This window comes from Anser brachyrhynchus (genome assembly GCF_964034855.1).
Source record: "Anser brachyrhynchus genome assembly, chromosome: 28".
Classification (NCBI taxonomy): domain Eukaryota; kingdom Metazoa; phylum Chordata; class Aves; order Anseriformes; family Anatidae; genus Anser; species Anser brachyrhynchus.
In genome coordinates this window covers 379,325-403,116 of record NC_137721.1, presented here as the reverse complement: position 1 = coordinate 403,116, position 23,792 = coordinate 379,325, and the positions used below count along the sequence as shown (strand labels likewise).

At 49.8% G+C, this 23,792-nt stretch overlaps 1 protein-coding gene across 1 annotated transcript; it reads left to right on the top strand.

Annotated features, from left to right (window-relative positions):
- Positions 1-746: 746 nt before the first annotated feature.
- On the top strand, positions 747-23,203 carry LOC308183918 (uncharacterized protein; the record flags this gene model as incomplete). The annotated part of the gene is made up of 6 exons (XM_080570482.1): positions 747-804; positions 1,038-1,286; positions 12,760-12,851; positions 14,685-14,778; positions 18,085-18,271; positions 21,478-23,203. The coding sequence occupies 6 exons, from the start codon at positions 747-749 to the stop codon at positions 21,626-21,628; spliced, it is 831 nt and encodes a 276-aa protein (XP_080426608.1). The 3' UTR covers positions 21,629-23,203.
- Between the last annotated feature and the right edge of the window lie 589 nt (positions 23,204-23,792).

The window sequence follows — 23,792 nt, the reverse complement described above, 5'->3', positions numbered from 1 at the left end:
CTCCTGGCTTGCAGCACAGCTCTGAGCTGACTCCAAATCTTGGCTGGCAATTTGCTCTTCGGGGGCTGGGGAGACTGCTTTTCGAAGCGCTGGTGGTGCAGGTAGAGCAGAGCTTTGGGGCCTCCCTGAGATCCTGCTGAAGCCTCCGTCGTTGTTCGAACAGGGGGTTTCGGTGGGTTTGCTTAGCCGTGGTGTAGAAAATGTTGTAAATAGTGTAGGGGCTTATTCCGGAGGATTTTATTATTGCAAAAGAATGGAATTCGCCCCAATTAATGATGTATTGAGGATAAATGCACATGATGTCAAAACAACGCATTTAAATAGCTACAAACAAAACAATACAAAGTGCCAATCAAAAAGAAAATGTTCTTAGAAAAGCTGGCATAAAGAAAATAACAGAAAAAGACAAATGTAACAGAACTTTCTCCCTGGCAACCCTCAAACTTCAGAGCAGATTTCAAAGGCTCTGTTACAGGGAGGTAATACCAGCTCCAGAAACCCCTCTTCTACTAGGAACTAGTTAGTCACCTGAGGATGTAGTTAGTGCAATAAATTGTTGGTTAAAATGGTTTAATCCCTGAAACATTGCCATTTTATATATCCGGCTTTGCAGTCCTCAGCTATCGAAAATGAGATTTTTGTTATTATGGGGAAATGACTTGAGCAACTGGACAAAATTTGAGGCTGGGAAAGCTGCTTCTGTTTGGAAGAGAAAATGAGTTTTAGACACCATAAATGACTAATCCATGAAGCAACTAGTGAACGACCTTACAAGGGGAGAAGTAACTTTTGATTTATTCTACAGTAATACACAGAACCTGGATCAATATATCACTATCAAAGATATGCTTTTTTTTTCATACCGGCTGTAACGTACTCAAATTCAACATCCTTGTGAGGAAAAAGAGCCAAAAAAGTTGACTGCAGAGAGAGCAGAATTTTGAAAAAGTCTTTAAACGACATAAAAAGACGAAGCTAGTTAAAAGGAAATTAAAAGGAACGGCTAAATGAGTAAAATCCTTGGCTCTGCCGTGGAGAATATTTAAAGCCGTGGGCTGCAGGAGCGCAGGGACGACCGGAGAGGGCAAGGAACGTGCTCCGTGGCACCAGGAGATGCCGAGGAGACTGGGGAGCTGACGCACAGCCAGGCTTCGGCAGCGAAGGATCGAGCCTTGCGCAGAGCTCCGGGAGGGACTCGAGTTTCTTTGAAACCTGGAAGCCCCTCAAAGCTGCTGAAATTGAAGTGGAAGGACAAAATTCGCTCTTCAAGGACGCAGTGGAAGGAGGTAAATTTGTTTCAGATCCTTCTGTTTTACTTTCTTTCCCCACTGGTCTGAGCTTCCCCTGTTTCAGGAGATATTTTGTTCTCATTTGTATGCTGACACTATATATATATATATTTGGAAGTTAAAAGTCCTTTTACCAGGCCAGCTGTAAGGAAACCATCCAGGCAACTCTGCCCTGATGCGCACATCAGGAGCAGGGAGGACACAAAACAAACAAAGCTATCATGCAGAAGGGAATGAATTCCTTGCATTACTGCTTACTGCAGTGTCATCCCAAGAAGGTTTCTGTGTTTGCAACCTGCTGTGCAGAGGAAGATGGGCTTGAGCGACTCTCTGAAAGTAAGTGTTGGTGGAAGAGGTTTAGGAGCAAACCAGAACATTGCCAAGGCTGAATGCAGTCACGCAACGGTGCCGAAGGAGCGCAGCGGTGAAGGTGTTCAGCTGCTAAGGGGGTTGTGCTTTATTGCCTAACCCAGCCTTAGAGGGATGGAGGGTGACAAATAGGGTGTCAATGGCTACAAGGAGTCCTGGACTGATTAAGAACCAGAGTTAGTGTTCAAACAGCCTCAGATGGTTGGAAACAATGATGTAGAATAATTTTATTAGCTGCTTGGATGAATACAGCATGCTGGGGAAGAGTTTGATTTGGTTCGTATAGAGGGAAATCAAAGCTTGGAGGTGTATCCAGGCTCTCTGAAGGTGTAAGTGAGCTGGTGGGCCAGGGTGATGTAGTTAATACGCCTGTGCGTGGAGGTTCATGTGTTTTGAGCAAGTTTCCACACCAGTGACCTACAAAGAAACTAACTTTTCTAGGGGTGAAGAGGCAGGCCCACAGATTAATAAGTGTTTACAAGAGTAAAGAGTCCATTTTCGCAGTGGTGGCGGGTGCCAGTGGAAGCCTACAGAGGTCTGTGCTGGTATTCATGCTGATCAGCGCATTCAGAAAGGATCCAGAAAAGACTGTGAATAGTAAGCTGGCAAAACTGGAGGGCAAAATGATTCAGGAGAGCCAAATCTAGGGCTGAATGCAAGAAATTGAAGAGGGTCCCATGATACTCGTGCATCAAATGGCAGATTACATTCAATTCAAATACATGCAAAGCAGAATTCAGAGGAAACAGAGTGGTGTGTACAGGGTGTTGATAGTATCTGTTGCAGCTGGCAATAGAGCTGACTGGAGGAGGTACAGAAATCCTGGCAAGGAGGCCAAAGCTGGCTTCTCTCTAAAGAACAGCTCATGGGGTAGAGCCCAGCTTGGGATGGGGTGAATTGAAGGGAGTGTGGCAGACAGCTGTGATAAAGGGGGAGAGAGGATTTTTTTTTTGCCATTTCCCACTGCATGAGAAGTGGGTGCATCAATGGATGTGATCCATTCACGCTGCTTTCCGAATCCGTCTTCCTGTTGAAGGCGGAACGTGTTCAAAATGGGATTAGATGGGTACATGGCAAAAATCAGGGTCAAGAAAGATCGGTCCAGGATGCAGACTTTCACATTTCCAGTGCTCAGTGGGTCAGAACGGCCAGGTGTGTCCTGTCCATGGACGAGGGACCAGCATGAATTCAGCTACGTGAAGTCAGTGATGTGAATTCAGGCACAGACATAGCTCGATAGCTACGGAGAACGTGGGCAGATAGAGCTAAACTGGAGCACTCCACGGGTTTCCACTGAAGCCTTGGGTGACGGAAGAGAAAAGGAAGCTCCTGGAGACACCAAGGTGCGCTCAGGAGTGGAGGGATGCCTTCAGTGCAGCTAGCTGGGACTTCTGTGCCTGCAACTCCCCGAGTGTGAGAGCAGGAACCCCTCCTGCAGTGCCTGAGCTCGTGCCCGTGGGCCAGTGACAAAGGGGTAGGTAACAGGAACATGACATGTTTTTTCCTGAATGACTGAGTCCGTGACACAAGACAAACGTCAAGCCACTGAACAGGCAAATCTGTATCTCGGTTTTGCTTTCCTGTGAAATGAGATGGTTTCTTTACATGCCAGCTCTGCTCGTTGGAACATCTTCTGCATGGTTAAAGCTGCTACATCCCCAGCAGCGTGGTTATGCTGGGTCCTCAGCAGTTTTACCAGAAAATAAGACAGCAGAGCTGTCTGGGGACAACTGTTGTCAGACTTCTCCGCTTCTGTGGGTCTAAATGACGAACTGCCCCAGTCCTGGTGGTGCTGGTGGCCGGGCTGCTGTCTTGCCAGAGGACAGCATTGTCCCAGCTGCGCTGCAGAGACACGGCACGGTGCCGAAGCATGCTGTAGTGCTGGATGCAGAGCTCTGCCCTGTGGCTGAGCTGTTGACCTACGGCTCTTCCCTGCCCAAGTCATATGCTGGAGCTCTGGGAGGAGCAGATTGTAGCAGATTACAGATTGCTAGCTGCCACTTCTGCTCTGTGGAAAATAAGTTTTGCCCTGCATGCCCCAGTGGTATCTCTTTGTCAGATTACAGACATAACTGTTGAAAATAAAGGTATTAAAGCTACGCTTTTAAAGCTTCGGTAGGGCATTTGAGTTCCTTTGCTGCACTGTCTGGTTACAGTGTTAGCCTCAGTCATGTAGCCCAGAAGAAAGCTATGCAATGGATTAAAATTGAGGTATATTCTAGATCTCTGAGAGCATTGGGAAGTGGGACAATGGATTGGCACGTCCTAAATGAAGACATGAACACGAACAGGCACACTGAAAACCTGGGCAAGGCAGGCAATCCCTGGGGCACCGTAGGGTGAGTAATGTTGTATGAAGGAGAGCGGTAACCCAAAGGAAGGGGGGAAACTCACCGGTAAAAACCGGAGAAACCTTGTGGAAAGGATAGCTGGACTTAGCCAGGGCTATGGTAGTGCTGGATACCTGTTCTGGGTATCTGTCACCGAGCTCCTGGCCCAACTGGCAAGCTGAAAGGATCTGAGGAACAGCCAAAGAAGAAAAGAGTAGATTTTTCTCAAATATATCAGAAACAAAGAGTGTGCCAAGGAGTTGACAGAGCCAGAACATGATCAGAGTATAAAAGGAGCAATTAGAAGAGACGATCCCATTGCAGAGAAACTGAAGCAATTATTTGCATTATTGTTGATTGTAGAAGAAAACATGGAGATTCCCATGCTGTAATTAACCTTCGTGGAGGCTCATCAGAGGATACGTCCAAAACTGAAAAGGCTGGATCAGAGATTATGGATCCAATTGACAAAATGGACAATGATAAACCATCCGGGCTGAGTTGTCTCACTTCAGACTTCTTAAGAAAGCCAAGAATGGAACTGCTGAATTAGAAATGGCAGGCTGTAAGAGCTCTCTCAAATATGGCTTTGCATATAAAGGCTGAAATATCGCACATTTGAAAACGCGTTCTGGAAAAGATCTGGAGAAGTATATGTTGGCATTAGTTTGCTCTGCACTACCAAAGAATGGCGTTTGTAGGCAAATGGGTGCACATGAATCACTGGGGAGGAGGTAGCAGGGTTCTCTGAAGGGCCAGACAAGAACAATTTCTTTAATAGACTCTATCGGGATTCCCAAAATGCCTTGGATAATGTCCTTCACCAAAGGGCTATAAGGAAAATAAACAGCCATCGGCTAAGAAAAAAAAAATGCAGGAAAGTATAAGTGATTGGTAGAAAGGTCAGAACCGAGGTGGGAGCAAAGAGGCAGTTCTCCTGCATGGCCAGTGCTGGAGTCCTGCAGAGACCTTGGGTGCCAGGAGAGGCTGGACAAGTTGATGCAGGAGAGGTGAATTAGGGGCTGCAAATATCAGTACGTCTGGCTCAGGGTGATGGAAAGGTATCAGGAAAAGTGTGATACCTGCCTGCCTCATCCTCACCGATCCCACGTGTCTGCCTGTGACCGCAGCTGGAAGGAGGCTGGTAAGTCAGCGAGAGCCCGGGTCTGCAGCTGCAGCTGCTCCCACCTTGGTTTTATGCCCGAATTATCAATGAGTACAAGTGTTGGAGGGCAGGGCCATTGCCATGGGGCTATTTTCTCACTAATCGTATGGAGGAAAAGCAGCGGATCACTAAAAAAGAAGCTGGTAGCAGCTACTCAGCTCTGGGGAGTCACCTGGGCTGGGCGGTGAGGTGGGCTTGCTGAGCAGGGTGCGCCCATTTTAATGTGTCTGATTGCAAAATGACATCCGGCAAACCGGCGTTCCCGTTTGCGTAACAGGGAACCATTGCTTGGAAGAAGACACAAAAGAAAGATCCCGAAGGATAGATGACAAATACGAGTCTGAGACGCGAGCTGGTGTCTGAGGTGAGAAGGATGTTTCTGCAAAGAAATCTTGAATAAGAGCAGAAGGGGGAAGTGTCTTTTCATTCATCCCTATCATATGGATGCTGCGTCCAGCTACAGTGCTCCTACCTTTAAAAAGTCTGTTTGGAAAGGACAGAGAAAACAGCCACAAGTGAAATTCAGAGGCTAGGAAGTCTGCTTTTGAGAGAAAGCTCCAAGAGCTCGACGTGCTTTAAAGAAGGACCAAAAAATGGTCTGATTTTCATCTGCAGTTCACGGCAAGGGCAGAAGATTTCTGACGGTGGAAGACCGAATAATCCCAGCTAGAGACTGAGGAAGGTCAAGTGGCCGAAGCGAAGCATAGATTCAAACAAGAAAGAGGGTGCAAGATTTGAGCTGCGCAGAGGATTAACCATTGGGATGCGGTGCTGGCTTCTCAGCCATTTAGGACTTGAGGCTAAATGGTGAGCTTGGGCCTCCTGGGCTCTGGTATCGAGGAGCACATCAGGAACTCTTGCTGGTGGTCCCAGATTGTACCCTGCTGTCACGAGTGCAGGCTTCACGCAGCTGATATCCGACTGTCCTGAAATCAGGGGTCAGGATGGCTCTCATTTGCCTTGGGCTGATTGATCTCAGCCTTGGCCGTCAGAAATTGCTCATGAAGAGGACTAATTGCCGAGCTGTCTGCAGAGAAGACATTTCTTGGAGCAGAGGCCCTCCTCTCTTCCTCCCTTCATCTCGCATTTTGCCAAAATTCTGCTCTGGCCACAGATAACGTGTGTGAAATTCAAGCGCAAAGATGGTTTTTTGAGAAATGTAGGCTGTGAAATCAGGCTTATAAGTGAGCGCAAACTACACCCTTAACTGTGGAGTCCTTAGCCTGGCTTAGAAGGCTGCTAATCCCCATCTGCCATAGAGGTAAATGACCTGGGGAGGTGCGGGGTGTTCCCATTACAGCCGGGCTTTGTGCCTCCATGTGTGGCAGTGCTGAAGTAATTTGCTTCTCCTGTAATTAATTACTCGCTCTTGTGTCTACCCAGTATGTCCTTCATGTGAAAAATTCCCCTTGTCCTAAGCACCCCAGGGCTTACTGGAAATAGTTGGGATCACCTGGAGCCCTCTGCTCCCTGCATCTCAAGTTAAAGAGAGGTGGGGAGAAGCAGCTAAAATGATCATGGGGATGAAGCAGCTGCCTTAGGAGACGGAAGAGACCTGAGCTCCAGTTTGCAGAAGAGAAGGTGATAAGAGGGGGGGAACGTGGCTGAGGTTTGCAACACCATGGAGGTGGTGAATACAACGAAGGCAGAGCTGTCATTCAGCAAATCCCACAGCACTGGAACTGTGTGCACTTGATGAATCTGGGAGGAGAGCCGTTTAAAGCAGATAAAAGGAAGTTCATCTTTCCACAGCGGGAAGCGAAAGCGAGGAACTTGCTGCTGGCGGAGGCAAAGGAAACGCGGTAACAGCAGGGTCAAAAAGGGATCAGAAAACTTCAGAGGCAACAGGTCCGTCAGCAGAGACCCAAGGCAGCAGGTGGGGATTTCTTCTCTAGCATTCCTGGCACAACAAGCGTGGATGCTGGGGGAGAACAAGGAGGATGCCGGCGGAGCGGCCGGGCTCGTGTGCATCCTGAGGAGCAGCTCCGCTTCTGCCAGAGACAGAGCCCCAGGCGAGGTGAGCATCTCGGGTGCAGGCAGGGGAGCTCCCAAGGCTGGAGCTGTAAGAGCCACGGGGGCCAGCACGGTTTCTGTCACGGCACCGTTCAGCAGCTCTCACAGTGGAATAGCAGGATTTATTTGCCGTGCTGTGCTTTTAACAGAATACGCTGACCCCTAGATGAGGACAAACGTTGCTTTCTCATAGGAGCAGACACAGTTGGAAAGCTAGAACCAAAATATTTATCAGTGACTAAAACTTTGGATTCTTGCTTTCTGAGAGTTGATCTTAAAACTACCTTTTTTAGATGTTAATCTTCTGTGGGGAAAATAAAATCATCTGGGAGAGCAGCAGCGCGTTTCAGCGCCGTGCTTCAGCGTGAGCCGCTCGGCGCCGGAGGGAAAGCCGAACCCGCGCTGCCCTGAGCAACATCCTCGCTCCGGTCTTGTGGGACCTCACAGCACTGATGGGGATTTGGCCCTTCTCCAGAGCTGAAATCAGCCGTGTAGGCAGTAAGTGTGCGTGCGTGTGCATTTGAGTGGGATGTTCTCCGACTCCCACGGTTGGCTTTTCTCTCTGGATGAATACGTGCTGCAAAATTTTTGCTCGGGCGGTTTTGCCAAGCACGTCCCCGGATGGCAGACCGTTACCTGCAGCCTTACCCGGGGTGCGCCACGGCAGCCAGCGCCGCCGGAGAAGCCTTTTCAGCGAGGCTCAGTGTTTGAGATGGCTGCTCCGCTGTGCTAGCAGCAGCTCGCCGCTGCTGAGCTAATGGCCCCGTCTGGGATTTTGCTGGAATAACCCATCACTCCTCCGTGGGCATCGCCACGGAGAGAGGCTGAGAGCAAAGAGAAAGGGTACAGAGAGGAGGAAGTACATCAGGAACAGCAGCTACTTTGTAGGTTTGACTGCTTTTTGATGCCTCCCTGAAAGCAGGAGTGCCTGCCCCTCCCCGCCTCTCCTTCCTCTGCTGCAGACCTGCTGTGCTCATGAGCCAGCACAAGCGGGCTTGTGGTCGCAAGGCGACGTGGTCAGGGAAATGACTCCAGCTGCAGAACCACTGCTTTTTTGCCATTAACTTTCCAGCTGTGCCAGTTCCCCAGAGGGGGATGCCTTTGTGGCCTGTCCATTGCTGCTCGCAGGGCTGTGCAGGGCCGGAGGGGTGCAGGACCAACTCTTCCGCTCACAGCACTGGATTTCTGCCTCAGGTATTTGCCCAGCTCGAGCACCAGCCCCGAGAGCATTTGCTCACTCTCTGTCTTTGTCCATATCACCGCTGCTTGCTGCATCCATCCTGGGAAGGACGCTCTCCAAAGCACGCGGAGCAAATCGCCCTTTGCAGCTTGCCACCACCCAGCGAGGGCTGCAGGGGCTGGGGAGAGGAGAGGCTCTGCTGGCTCCTGGTCTGACACCGCCGAGTGCAAGAGCTTTTATTCTGTGTCTGCGTGGCCTGTGGCAGCAGGTCCGGCCACCGTTAATACCTCTGTTATCACTACTTGAACTACGTGTAACTCGCATCGCAAATTGCATCTCTTGTATCTGCTGCGTTCGGCGTTGAACTGCAAAATCAGGCATTGTACAAAAACAAAGGGCAGAGCGTGTGTGCGCGCGCACGTGTGAGCGCGCCTGGGCCCTCTGCAAAAACCCGAGGTGGAAATTTGATGTAGGAACCTGTCACGGGAACGTGCCCTCTACGTGGGAGGGAGCGTGTTTGATTGCCTGCCTGGAGCGGCTGCATGGGCAGCCTTTGTTTCGGAAGTTATGTAAGGAGATTTGGAGTGCTGCTTAAGTGCCTGGCTGACTGGTTTGTCCTACCAGAAGTGCCTGCGCTTTCTCCCGTTGCGCGAGCTCTCAGGAGACGCCTGGGAGCTCGGGATGCGGAGCTGGAGCGTGTGGGCCTGCTGCTGACTCTGATGACAGGGAGGAGACAGGGTTCCCATCTGCGCGTCGATCGCTGCTGGGGAAGCGTCCTAGCCCTGCACCGGGGGCACCTGGAGATGGACCCTTCGCTCGAGATCAGGTGCTCGTAGGAAAATCCGGGTGGGAAGGGACCTCGGGATGTCACCCGGCCCGCGGCTGTGGCCACGTGCACCAGGATGCCTCCGTCACTGGTCGTGCCTTTTCTCCAGACATGTCCCTGGCGCTCCCGAAGCTGAGCGCCCCTCCTCCCCGAAGGATACCCGGTAACTACTTTTCTCTCCTAAACTGTCATCCCCACACTGTCCGAAATCTAGCCAGTGCTTCTGAGCACATCAAGGACAAAGGCAGAGTTATGAATCCGCTCTAGCACAGAGATAAGACTCAGTATAATTAGAAACTTTTTATGTGAAGAAATGAATCAAAGCTTCTTCTACTCCTGGGACGTTTTAACTCTTCACAGCTTATATTATTAGTTGCAAAACCATTTTTTTTTCTCAGTTTCAGGCTAGAAAAACCTGAAGTAAGAAAGGAGTCCACACTGAGCTGACCCTGCTCAGCTGCTTGACCCCATGGACAAGCAAGTGCCGACGGAGCATGGGAGACATCTAAGGGCACCTCTGGGCTGTCACACGGAGCACTGGAAAATGGCTTTAAGGCTGGAAAGCCAACGTGTCATTCAGCCTTGTGAGTGGGCAGGGGAAAGGAGACTGCTGGGTGTGACAGGAGCACGACCTGTGCCATAAGCAGGGAGGTGTATGATTGCCGCAGGGTGCGGCACGGAGCAGGAGGACAGGAAATTGTGCCCACGGTGCCACTTCTCTGCTCAGTCCAGTGCAAAACCCCAATCTTCAGCTGTCTGCAACTTAAGTTAAGTTGTTCTAATCAAACTTTTCTAGGTAGGAAAAAAAAAAAAAAGAAAAGAAGTGAAGAACAAAAAGATGTAGTTGTACCAAGAAAGGAAATTTGGGTGCAAACTCGTGCATTTACTGGCTTTCAGTCCCGGAGAGCTGCTACAGCGCTTCCCCAGTCTGGGCCCAAACTGGGAATCTCGGGTTTCATTAGTTCCCCACTAAATATTCCTATTGTCTTTACTGTAGAAGGCCAGGAGGGTTGCCTTGACCAGACAGCATGGAGCCTCGGGTCTTGTTTGGGCCCCAAGTGGTTTTAGCTGCGTTTAGCAGCTGCCTGTTGGTCAGTGCCCATTGCGTGACCTGAGGTTGAGCTCTCTGAACAGAACATGCTAAAGGGCTGATGAAGCCAGGCATCTCTGTGTAGCAAACAACAGCCCTTTCTGTTAAGCGAAGCTGGAGGAGGCTACTGGGCAACTTCCAAACTTCAGCTGGGAACCAGCAAGAAGGCAGTGTTACCAAAACACGTGGAAACGGATCCAAGCGCGTGCAAGACTGAGGAGGAAGAATTCACTGCTGGGAATGGCAGACTCCTCTTGGCAGTGACTTCAGGGTGCTGATGACTTGCTGTCACCCTGTGGTGCTCGAGGAAGACCTGACCCCTCCAGTGTGAAGCTACCAAGGACAAATCGTGCCTGACCAGCCGAGTGATTTGCCTCCTGTGGGGAGACGACAGACGAGAGCAGGGGATATCGCATACCTGGGCTTCAGCAAGGCTTTGACGCGGCCTCGATTTGTAAGATAAACGGTGGGTGGGCGCACTGCCAGTTCATGGGGTCGCAGTCGGCAGTATGGAGCCGGTGGTCAGCTTCTCGTGGCTTCCCTTGGGGGCCCCCTGCCCCAGCACTGGTGAGGCCACAGCTGGCATCCTATTTTGGGCTCCCCAGTAAAAGAGAGAGATCAACGCAGAGGGGCAAGTCCAGAGGAGGCCCACAAAGATGGTTGTCGGCTTAAGCATATGGGAAATGAGGAGAGGCGCCGGGGGGGGGATCTAATTGCTGTCTTCTGCTACTTCATGGATACTCAGAGAGAGGAAGCCAAACTTGGTGCACGCTGGAAAGGTGACGGACAATGGATACAATTTGGAACAAGAGAGCTTCCGCTTGGTTAGAAGGGAAAAGTCTTCCCCATTATGGGGGCGAAACACTGGGAAGGAGGCCAAAGAGGCGGTGGGATCTCCATCTTCAGAGGTATTCCCCACCTGACTGCACAAAGGCTTTGAGTGATGTAATTCAGCTCTGCTCTGATCCGTGGCTGAACGAGAGACCTCTGGGGTCCACCCCAACCAAACCATTTCTGTGATTACTGTACCAGTGCACTTCGGTGGAAGAGGACAGTAGGACGTGATACATCCCTCTTCTTTTTGAAAGCTGAGATAGTTGATAAGAATCTTTCCCAGTTATGAGCACGCTGAGAGGTTTAAGACAAGAACTGAGATCTTACAGGGTACCAGAAATGAGATAACTTATCTTTGCCTGTGGCAAGCAAACTCTACTATTCACGCTCTAATTTCCTGGACAACTTGTTTTTCTTTTGGGAACACCTGCTGCATTCAGAGCACCGTGCAACGAGCGAAGGGGGCCTGGGCTTGGCAGGACCACAGCTGCGTTGGCAGTGTGAGTGCTGAATTAAGTCTGATGCTGCTGGATGCCACAGGACTGCCTTTGGAGAGACGTGTCTAAGAGCAGGCTGCAGGAGGAGAATACATCTCCTCGTGTCAGAGGGCACCACGAGAATCTGCAACCTCTCGGATATTTCTGAGACTTACCTCCCTGGGTGATGAGAGCAATAGATAAGCGCAAGAGGAAGTAAAAGATTCCCTATTCAGAACAGGGTTTGATGTGTAGTAAACAAGCCCTGAGGCTGTACACTGAATGATGAAGATATAAACCACACTGAGTGGTGCAGAAACGCGGCACAAAACAATGTAATGTGTAGCTGTCCAGAGAAGACTGGTTAATCTGTCTGGAAATAAAGATGTGGAGCACAGACAGTGCACCGCATCGGTGTGAAATCGGTGAGCGCTGCAGGTGCTGAGCTCTTTGCAGGAGCAAATGCAGCTGGATGAGAGGCGTGCAGGGCAGGATGGACTCACATCACTCAGAGCAGGCTGGATGCGAGCTCCTGGCTCAGAGAAGGGCTCGGGAACTGGGAAGGATCGGGGTCAGGAGGGTACGTAGACGTGTCCCCAGCTGAGAGAGCAGGCAGGAGTGGTTCCCCCAGTCCCAGCTGCAAGCCTTGAGGAGCTGGGACTTGTTTGTCACGGGAACCCGTTGTACCTGGGAACACAGCAGGGATGTTTTGGGTGCAGTCCTGCCTTGCAAACAGCCTGGGATGGATGCTCATCCCTCATATGCCGTATTCAAGCCTAGAAAAACAAGGAAACAAATGTGAAAAGCAACGCGTGGGCCCAGTCTGGCTGCTGTGACAGAGGTCATACCCAGCCGGGGCTCTTCCCCTCTCCGCAGGACCACCCGAGGCTCTGCTGTGCCCCGGAGCTGTTTGGAGAACACTGACTCTCCTTGGGAAATGCACATCGCCCTCACTGTGCCTGCGTCCTGTCAGGTTGGATAAAGATGCTTCAGGTTCACCCAAGGCCACCGTGCGAGGTGCTCTCTGCATCTCCTCCACCCTCCCCACCACCCTTCCCCTTCTGTATCGGGGTGAACACCGGGGAGCGTTAGACCCAGAACAGCCCCCCGAGGTTCCTTTTTGGCCTGATAAGACCCGTTAGTACACCCGTACCGATTTACACTAATTAGCTGTTCACCTTTCCTAGTTGTCCCGTATCGGCCCTCCCAGCACGGCTGGACTCAGCCTGGGACGACGGGACTGCCTGCCTGCGTGGCACAGTTCCACCGGTACCCTGAGGTTTGTATCAGCAGGCTGTCCAGGCACAGGTTATTGTTTGTATCAGCTAAATTACGCCGTGACCCAGGCCTGCTTCCTGCTGCACTGCCCAGCAGTCTTGCCTATTTACCATTTAGCTCTGAAATTGCAATAACAAGATTACTTGATAGAAAGCAAAGCTCCACCAGCTTTTCCGCTCTGGCTCTCCTCCTCCTGTTCTGCACAGAGGCCTCTCTCCCAGGAGGAGTCAGCAGTGGATTTGCTGCTAGAAATTGCTCTCGCTCTGGCTTTGCCTATATCCTTCAAAGAGAATCACTGCTAGGAAGGAAGAGCTGTTAGTTTAATCAGACTGTTTATCCCTTCAAAGTGAGCGGTTCACTTGGAATAAGGAGGAGAGCTCAGTGGGCTCAGCTGAACACCAGCTTATCCCACCAATTTGCGCTTCCACAACCAGCTTCTCCCTTCCCCTAAAGGTGCCGACGGAGTCGGGGGGAGAGGTGTGCTTGGCCCCGGGGTTCTGAGCAGGGATTCAGCTGCCGGCGGCGCAAAAAGATGCGGTTATAGAGGAGCCTGGAGCTGAAGGTGCCTGGAAGCTGTGAGAGCATTTGGGAGAAATGTTTTCATAGGCCGTGCGAGGCAAGGAGCGTCCGTGGGACTGACAGCAAGCAGATTTTATGCATCGGGGCTCCTGGGTCGTGGCAGGGAGGGAGCTGGCAGCTGTACCACGTAGCAGCGGTGAGGCCAGCGAGGTGCCTCTGGTCTGAAAGCGTGGTGCTGGAGAAGGATGGCTCCGTCAGGCATGAGGGCAGGGTAAACTTAGATTTGCTTTCCTAACACGAGATTGCCCGTTCCTGCTTCGTGGTGTGGTGGCACTTCTGATGGAGCTAGGAGACTTTTTAAAAAATCTCCACTCCATTTAATTCCCAGAAACAAATCCTCAAGTCAGGCAGGATGACAGGACGCGGTGTTTTGCCCAGTTTGGGGCCAAGTACAGAGGAGGCAAAATTTTATTTTGTTTTTTTTTTACAAGTGCAATGCCTTCACGTATGGTTACAGTCTTCTTCTGTTTGAACACTGCAGTGCAGGGCTTCCTTTTGCCCATAAAACGATTTGTGGAGGGGGCTAAGGGGAAAGGAGGGGCTTCAAGGCATCCGCAGGGTGCGAGTGTGGGCCTAGCACACCCAGCTCCATCAACAGCAGTACTTCATCATACACGGATGGATTCCTGGTCACCCCATCCCCAATTCCCACGTGAATCTGAGCCAAAAACCCTTTGGTGGCTGGCGATTTGGCTGCCGCTGGGTCGACCCCAGGTTTCGGGAACAGGAACAAGGACTGGCTTCCCAGCCCCGTCCTGCCCCGAGTGCTGCTGAGGAGTGCGGAGAGGGGAGAGCCGGTTAAAAGAGATGTGTAATAAAGCCCGTATTTTCTTGAGCTGCTCTTTGATCCGCATGTACGGAGTGGGGCACAGCTTTCCGTGGACGCAACCTAATACACAGCTAAACTGGGATTTTAACTCTTAACCTGCCTCCGGTTACTCCAGGCCAGTGAGCGAGGTGATTCTGCTGCAAGAGAGCAGATGGCGAGAGTAGCGAGGGACACATCCAGACAAGAGCTGCCGCATGGCAGGGGAGGAAAACGTGGCCATCTGATAGCTGAGGGTAGGGCTGGGGAGGGCAGGAGGACCTCCTCGCCAGCCCCAGGGGAGGCTCTCGGTCGGGCTGTCTTCCTCGCCTTGTGGCGAAGGCTCCCTGCGTGCCCTGCGGTGGTGGAGTCAAGGTGCTGCAGTTAAATTGCTGATGCTGGCACTTGCACAGGATCCTGTATATTAACTGCACTGTTGTTTTGTTGCAGACTTGTGTGAAAAATTACCCTGCTGAAGCTACACTAATCGCGGCATGCAGTACGTATACTTGCAAGCACAGTAGGCAAAGTCTGACCCTGCCAGGTAAGGATATGCTACAGTTCTCTCCCGCTTGCTTATAACTATTTAGTATCCGCATAGCAGCAGGCCCAGTGAACCCCGTTTATATGCTGGGACTTTACTGTGTCAGGTATTGCACAGAGAAACCAAAACGGTCCTTTCCCCAAAAGCTGCTCAGAGGCCGAGTGTGGGACTGGGGCTCTGGGCACCCGCAGTCCGTAACATCTTCCTCTTCGTGTCTCTTTAGATTTCACGCAATTTGCACTCTACAGATCATTAACACAAATGTGTTGATCAAATCTCTGTGACTAACTGGAAATTGAGATTTTATTCCTCCCTTCCCTCCAGTAAGAGGTAATAGACCCCATGCCCAAAGCTTATTAGGGATCCAGATTGCACCTGTATAACCCTTGGGGAGTTCCTGGTGTGAAGTATGTGTTTTGTTGATGAACTTCATCTGATTTATAAACCTGCTATTCACAAATTAACTCTCTGGCACAGGCACTTAGACTGACCTGAGAAACCAGCACTGACAAACACCTCTCAAGCCCATTACATTCTCACTAAATCTACTGCTCTCTGCATCTTCTCTGCACCGGGCAAGAGCTCCGTGTTAGAAAACATATCAGTGGCAAAATTAAAAGGGATAACAGTTTAATTGCTTACTGTATGAGATTAAAAGTACAGCAGCGACTGAAAACAGTGTGAGGTCTGAGCTGCCAGCCGCGCTGGAGGCCAGGCATTTAGCCCAGTTCTCGGTGCCGCCGCCTTTCCTGCTGACTGTTGTGGAGGAATTACTGCAGAAAGGGGGCATCTCCCCCGGGACGGCGGGTGCTGGGCGCAGCCCCGGTTTTGGGGTTCGACTCTGGAATGGGAGAGCTTTGCCTGTGGCCGTTGGATTTCTCACTTACCTGCCAGCAACCAGAGGCTTTTGCAGACTGTAGCAGGAGCCTGGGCAGGGGATGGTGGGGCAGTCTGGCACCTGCCCTTGCTAGCAGTGGTGCCCTTGTGTTTTCTTCGCTGTGCCTGGGCTTGTTGAGGAGCCACGACAGGGTTTCACCTGGCAATGTGATAGTCCCTACATCGATGTCTCTCTGAGCTACCCACTGCCTGCAGTTGCAGGATCCTGGAGCATCATCTGGCGATACTCCCTGGCACCTCGGCTTTCTGGAGAATAAATTTCCACAGCTGCCTGTAACCGCATTCCTGGGCGTGCCTGGAGGAGCTGACCTCCAGCTTTTTGCGTGAGCTGACCGCTTCCTCCCTGAGGCCATCTGGGAAGCAGAAAAAAAAAAAACGGCTGCCTGGAGTCCCTGTGCCCTGCAAAGCCAGATTCCTTAGGAGCGTGCCAAATGCACGGCAACTTGAAGCTGAGAAAATATGTGTGCAATATCCCAGAGCTTTGAATATCTGCCCGGGAAGCAGGATACCTGCGGGCCTTTCTGCCTGCAGGAGATAGGAACATCCGCCTGGCACCGCGTCCTGCCATGTGCATGCACCTGCGGGTGGCCGTGCAGCCTGTTCAGTCCCTGCCCAGACACGGATGTCACAGAATCACGGAATGATTTAGGTTGGAAAAGACCTTCGGGATCATCAAGTCCAACCGTTACGGTGTCGTTGCACTGCCGGACAACGTGCACGCATCCGCGTTGACAGCTGGAGGCAAAGGTGGGTCTCCAGGTCACCGCAGACGGCTCCGCACAGTTGCAGGAAAGACACCAACTTCACTCGAATCTCTCACCAGACCTTATCACCTAGAGATCCAGGGCTTAGTTTTGTTGCCTTAATACCAATCTCTCGGTACTACCTTAGATTCACCAGGGTGCTCCATCTGCACGTGAGTCTCCCACAGACCCCGTGTTTGGTCTGTCAGCACTGTAGGGATGTCCGGGGCACCCCAACGTGTCTGAAGCTGCGCTATATAAGCCAGCGTTTAGGCAACTGAGCTCTTCTGGCCCTGGTAGGAAGCTGAACACCTTGTTCCCCTGTGGGTGTCTGAATTTGAGCAGAACCCCTCGATCTGCTCTCCGTGGCCTGCCTGGATGCAATCTCTGCTTCTAAATGGAGTCCGAGGTGACAGCTGAGATGCTGACGCTGGCACTGGATATACCCACGGTTAGGTGAGACGAATCTGGTAGGTGTGAGATTCAGGATTGTGTCCGTTTCACTTGTTCAGATCTGTCCGACAGCTGTTTTTTTTCAGGATGCTCTGGAGACCTCCTGGTGGTGGCACATTTTCAGCGCAGGTTGAGACCTGTAGGTCGTGACGCTCGCAGCCCGTTTTATAGGGGAGATGTCGATTTTACCATTTGAGTTTCGTGGTCATAATGTCATGAGGTACCAAATGAAATGCTCTTCACATTTAATTATCATTAAATTATTAATTTACCTTTATCACCCAGATTTATCATTCCATCAAGATAACGGGTTATGCTGATGAAGTTTGTTTTCGGGGAACTCCAATAGAACGGCCACCTATTCCCTGTCCGGCTGACAGGCTTGTAATTACCCAAGTCTTCTCATTTACCTTTCTAAATATTGGCACAGAAATACCTTTCTTCCCATCTGCTGGACCTCCTGGCTCTGTTCTCACTTCCTCACTTCCACCCGTAGATCTGCCTCGGCGATCTCTCCCTAGCAGACCCAGAAGTCTGCACAGGATTTTACCTCGGGCCAGGGCAGGAATTCCCAGTTAGCTCCGACGTTTCTCGCTGTAAGGGAATCGTGTTTTTCCCCATCCCAAAAGCTGGGGAGCCGCCCCTGGATTTGTTCTTCCTTCCTGTGAAGCAAGATGTGACCTCCTTACAGAGAGCAACGTTTGAAGGGAAATCTGGGGCACTAGGTCACTCAGAAGGGAACTTGCAATAGTTTTGTGACATCTTTTGTGGAGGAGGAGACAGGCCTTTGGTCTCACGGTGACCTAATGACAGCTAAGAAATTTTCCAGCCCTCCCTACAGGCAGCACACGGTGTCCATCTGTGCTGATGATGCTCCCCAGGTGGACCACATCGGCACACATCAGGCCTTCTGGCAAGCCTGCCTCAGTTTCTCTTGGGTGCTGTGCGTGGCCACTCCTAGTGCTTTGGTTTGTCCAGCTCCTTGGCCATTTTCTGTTCCTATCTTCTTGGGAAGCAAGAAACCAGGAAGCCAGGAATCCAGCTGACAGTCTCAGGCCCTCTTGGATCAATTATTTCATTAATTAAATCATGTCACTTCACCACAGATACCCAGAAATTCTGATGCCGCCTGAGCTAGTTCCCGATACTCTCGGTACCGTTGGTGAAGAGGACGAGGCACGTCTTAGAGGGACTCTTTCATATTTTTTTTCAGATATCCGATCTGGCCTGAGAGCTGCCGTGCCGTGGTCTCTGCTGACAGAGGTCCCTGGCACACGTCCCCGTGGGATCAGAGGAGCCCCCCACGAGGTGGGCACACCGCTGGTGCCTCCGCGTGCTGCCAGACGAATCCCAACTTCCCAACAGGTTTCTGTCGCCGTGGAATTAGAGCAGCACAAACGGTAAGTTTAACCAACTCATTGCCCTTTGGTGTACAGGAGTTAGAATAATTGGCTTTAGATCCTCTCGAAACCTCCACTGTCTTCCTGACAGAAGGGTCACAGCATTTAAAGGCTGTGCATGCAAGCATTAGGCAGCACTGGGGAATTTGAAACCACAAATACTTTCTCCTCAGGCAAACATGATAAATGTGTATTTACATAAAAATGGAATCAGGGAAAGCTAAGGAGTGTTAAATACCAACTCTGGAGGCTCTGATATGAAGGGAAGCACAGAGTATCAGGAACAGATGGATTTGAAAGCTTGCAGAAAGACTCATCAGAGCAGTTCCAGCTGCCTGAACTCGTATATAAGGCAAAAAGGAATAGGTGGCCAGAAAACATCACCAGCCCTACCAACAGCTGTGGTGTTGGCAGGGATTTTACCTGACATGCTTCTTCAGTGTCCTAGAAGGTATTAACAGCTATTTGACTAACGGGGTCCAGGTGATAGTGGATATTTGGATTTATGAAAGTGTGGGAAAAGCCCTCCTTTAACAGCTCTGAAGGAAATTCAGCAGTCACGGTTTGAGGGGAAAGTCCTCGCAGGGAGTAATAACATGTTAAAGGATAGGGAGCAAAGACTGGAATGAATATTTGGTTTTCACAGGGAAGGAGAATTAGGTGTGGAGTGGTGTGAAGATCTGTGCTGGAGCTGGCAGTCCTCGACATATTCACTAGAAAAGGAGATAAATTGTGAGTGACAGTATTTTGCAGTGGTGCAGTTTTATTTAGGATAGGCAAATCTAAACCTGCCTGGGAAGCCCTGCACCAGCCCCAGCTTCCTTGGGCTGCATCCTAAGCTCCAAAGAGATCCAGCAGCTCTTATGGCTGCTTGGCCTTGGCCTCACACAACGCCCTGGTGGTCGGCACCCCAAATTTAGCCTCACAGGGCAAAAAGCCACTGCAAGGAGATCTGCAAGGAGACGAGGGTCTGTAGGAAACCGGGTCCTCGTCACATCTATTGAGACTTTGCTAGTGCTCATGTTTGCTCTGGAGAAAATTCGCCAGGATCAATCTCCAGCAATAACTGCTGAGTTGGCTCTGGGTGCCTTTAAATACACTGCTACGCATCAGATGCTGAATTAAACAAACAAACAAAAACCCTCTAAGTCTGTTTAAATCTGTGCTGAGGGTAGGACTCAGCACCTGGGGCCACTGGTGTGTGAACAGCCCCAGACCTGGCCCTGTGGTCATAACCTCAGAGCTGGTGGATGGCGTCTTTGACCAGGGAGGCAGGTGGAAGGCTTCTGCAGCCTTGTAGCTGCTCCTGGTTTGTTTTGCCTAAGTTCCAGGCTTTGCCAAAGGGCATGTTTACAACCTTTGCTGTTCGGTGCAGAGTGCTGCTGCTGCAGTAAACAGGGAGGCTACTGGCGTGCCCAGTTCGGGACTGGAAGCTACCAAAGGGCTGCGTCCAGGGACAGCATCCACAGCCTTGTACCTCTGGGGGATATAGGGCGAGAGAAGGGAGCTTGCGTCCCTGATGAGGCTGGATGGAGAAAAGCAAAAAAAGGCTCCTTTGCTTGATTGTATTCACTGCTTTTTCACTGCAGAATGGGAAAAATAGTCATCGCCTACCTGACCTTTCGGTTCCACTCGAGGAAGTCACTGCAGGCTGTTGCTGAGCTGTTTGGTGCTGGAGTGTCCCACGCTGCCCTTCAGTGTGGCTTGGAGAGCTGGTCTGTGGCCACGGGGATTTGTTTGAAAGCCTGGCCATAAATACTTACAATTCTCCCCCTCTAGGGCAGAGGCAATTTTTTTTTTCTTTTTCCCTGCAGTATTTCATATTTAATACACCTTAAGGGCTAACAAGTATGTCAGCACCTTAATGCTGCAATGTGTTCTAGGACCAAAAGTGATACATAGATACCATGAATGATACTTGGACTGCATCCCAGTCCCCCATCCTCCACCTTTTTCCCTCTGTGTTTTAGGGAATTCATTCCCAGGATCTTAAATATGAAGGATTCCTCTTCTCTGTGGTATTGCAGGAGGCACAAGAAAGTCTTTGAAATATGTTGCAGATTTAATGCTTAGGAGGAATGCTTAATTTGGTTTCCCTAAGACATCCGTCATCAGATAAATGATGAAGGGCTGCAGCAAGAAGGGACACAAATGCTTGACCAAGAGTTTGAGAAAGCTAAAAAAACACCCAAGCCAGTAAATCTTCAGAACAGCAAAACAGACAAATTTGAGCAGAAAAGTCAAGAAACCAAACAAGAGGGTCCCGTTCAGTGACATATGAATTTGCCAAAACTGCAATAAATAGACAAGCAGAGCTGAAGTGTGAAGTGTGGAGGTGTACTCCCGCTTGTAATTATAGAGAAACAAACACACTTTGTCATCCTTGTGGGAGAAAGCATCCTTATGAAATGCCTAGCATCCACCTTGTAGCTGAGATTAATACGCTGGATATTTACATGTTAATGCAACGCATCTTTGCTCAGACCATCACAATGCCATTAAATGCATTGAATGCATTAAATGCCAGTAAATGCATTCAAAGGATTATTCAAAGGAAAATTGCTAGGAGCGAATAAAAAGATGCCCTGAAAAAAGATACCCAGTGAAAACGGAGAATGTGAGAGGCAACGGGCGCAGACTGCTTTAAGGGAAACTTGTGCTAGAGATAAGGAAAAAAAATTCTTACCCACAGGGTAGGGACCCAGGGAAGGACCGTTCCTTACAGATGTTTGTGGGACCCCAGTTTATAAGCTAATTTATACGCTCTGGCACGATGCACCCCGTGTTTGCAGTAGCACGGTATGGTTGCCTCCCATTTGGTGTGGTGCCCACCTCTGTCTATGTTATTTTAGAGCAGTTTGTTCCCTAATCTGTAAGTCCTTATGTAGGCACAGGAGCTTGCACGTGCCCTTCCTAAATTGCAGCCTGGTTTTTTTTGCAGACCGTTTCTCCCAATTTATCAAGGTTGTTTTGAATTCTAATCCTGGCTTTTAAGTTGATCCGCCTGCAGGTTTAATAAGAAATGTCTTTATGCCATCATGAAAGTCAGGTATGAAAACAGTGAATAATGGTAGGCCTAGGCCAGATTTCCACTTGATATATTTTCCTATTTTGAGCTAAACTATCTCCCAAGTAGATTTTCCAGCTGGTTTTGCGCTTGATTTAGAGAAGCTTAACTTAGATGACTTTCTCTACTTCATTTATAGGAATGTCATACAAGATGGTGTCAAAAGCTTTATGAAAATCCCTGTGTATGGCATCTTCCCTGTGACATCGAGAGGATTCTTGAAGACAACTGCTGAGTGCTCTGGATCTGCGGGTTCAGGAGTCCTCCATGATCAAGCCCAGCTCATCTAAAAAATAACTCATCTAAGGACTTTCTAATCTGTTGCCTCCTTCCGTCATACCGCTGAAGATTTCACACTTCTGTCGCTGGGGCTCGCGGGAGTAGCTCCCTTTTTAGTAAAGGCAAAAAAGCAAAAGGAGCGTCGTGCTTGTGACTGTCACCTCCCAGCACCAGTGCTGCGTGGCGGAGCGCTGGACCGCCTCTCACCTTCGCCCTCTGCTTACTCACAGAGCAGCTCCGTCCTCTGAGGCTGTATATCCTTTGGAGCCCAGACCTACAGACTTTGTCCCCAATTCCTCGTGCTTTTCTTAACCGTCCATCCCAAGTAACCGGACGTATTTTTTTTTCTTTTCTCTTCTTTTCACTTCTGCCCCACGTTTGAAGCCAATGCGAAGTTTGTGGTTTTGAAAAGTTGATCTTTTAATAAATTTCGACCACTTCTTCTTCATCAGAACAGTTTGCATTTGTTGCTGTTGTTTCTCTAGCCACAAGTTCTTTTTAGCAATCTGCATAGATTTGCCTTCCCTCTGCTCATCCTCACTGATTTTACCAGTCTACGAAGCAGCTGTTTTTGTCTTGTTATCCTTCCCTTTTGGCCAGAAGCAAATCTAGACAGCTTTAGCTTTTTTGTTTGTCTGTTTTACCTTTTGGGTAAGAACTGCTCTACCAATGCAGTCATAAAATTTGCCAAGCAATCAATGATTTACAGGATCCCTGTCAAGCAATTCTGAATAGCTAAAATCCCTCGCTACCACCACGTACCATCTTTCAGATGATTTTGCAAACCACTCATTAAAATGGCTGTTCTGTTTTCCTAGCTATATGCCTCTGCTCTAGCAGCACCCATTTTTCCTTCTTTAATTCTTATTCAGAGACTATTTCCTCCTGCAGTCTTATACTCAGTGAATGTACCTACGCTCTTGATATCCTCCTTTTTCTCCTTGTTCGCCCTTCCTGAACAAGCTATACAGTTGGATATTAATATTCCAGACATAAGTTATCCCAACAAGCCCCTGTTACGCCAATTAAATCAGAATTTTGCTTTGTGTGAAGAATTCAAGCTCCTCCTGTTTGTTCTGTTTCTAATGTTTGTGTATACAGATTTCTAAGACATTAAACACTATGTCCACTATTGTCCTTGTCCTCTTATGAACTATAAATGGTTCAAAAGCCATCCTGAAATCAGTATGGTTTCCTGCTTGTCAAAAGGTTGTTTTAGAACATTACTTCTCTGGTGGTTAGAATCCTATTAATTTTCAGCCTATGTTCATGGCAAATTTATATTTATTTATTCTTGTGCCAATTTGTGCTTTGGATTAAATAGGTCTTCTCTCTCCATGGTGTTTACTTCCCTGCCGTATTTATAGCAAGCATTTCTGTGTCTCCTTAGCCTTCGCTTTGTTGCATTGAACAAACCAAGTTCTGTCATTTCTAACTGATGGACTCCCGTTTTCGAGCAGAAATCCTTAGGGATCGGCTCCTAAGCACACAGCTGGTATTTCCTCCCTTCAATTACACCGGAGTGATGTTACTCCAGACCCCGACACCAGGCAGTCCTTCTTGAGCAATAACCCTGCTCCCTTTTGTATCGATGATGCTTCAACTTCAGGCCGGCTACAAATTTTGTGGTAATTCCTGCTAGGATTGCTCAATGAAATGCTAACTCCTGGCTGGCTGCTCGTTACGTGGTCCATCGGCTACCGATAGAAATCAGCCTCAGCCTGGGGATGCCTCGTAGCAGGGAGTCCTCGGTTTGCCATTGTGCAGGTGAGCTCCAGGGAGATGGGATTGTGCTTGCTGCTCTCTCTTTTGCACGGCAAATGTCCAGTTTGCCGTGGAGAGGCGTGCTGCTGGAGCAAGCAGCACTGTGCACTGGGTGCGGGCTGGGGCTGGAGCTGTGGGCAGGAGCAGGAGCAGGAGCAGGAGCTCAGGAAGGGCTGGTTTGCAGCACGAGGTGGCAAAACCAATGCGGTAATTCCAGGAGAATGCTTTTAAGGAAGGCAATTTGTGCTCAAACTGTAAAACTCGGCAGATGCTGAAGACAAGAAGTCTGGCTTGTCCAAACACAAGTGTTTACTGCTGTCATCTCCGGGCTGCTCCAACAACCAGGAGGAGTGTTAGACATTAGCAGGCTGAAAACTGTGTCGGAAACAAGGCCCTCGGATGGGGCTGCTC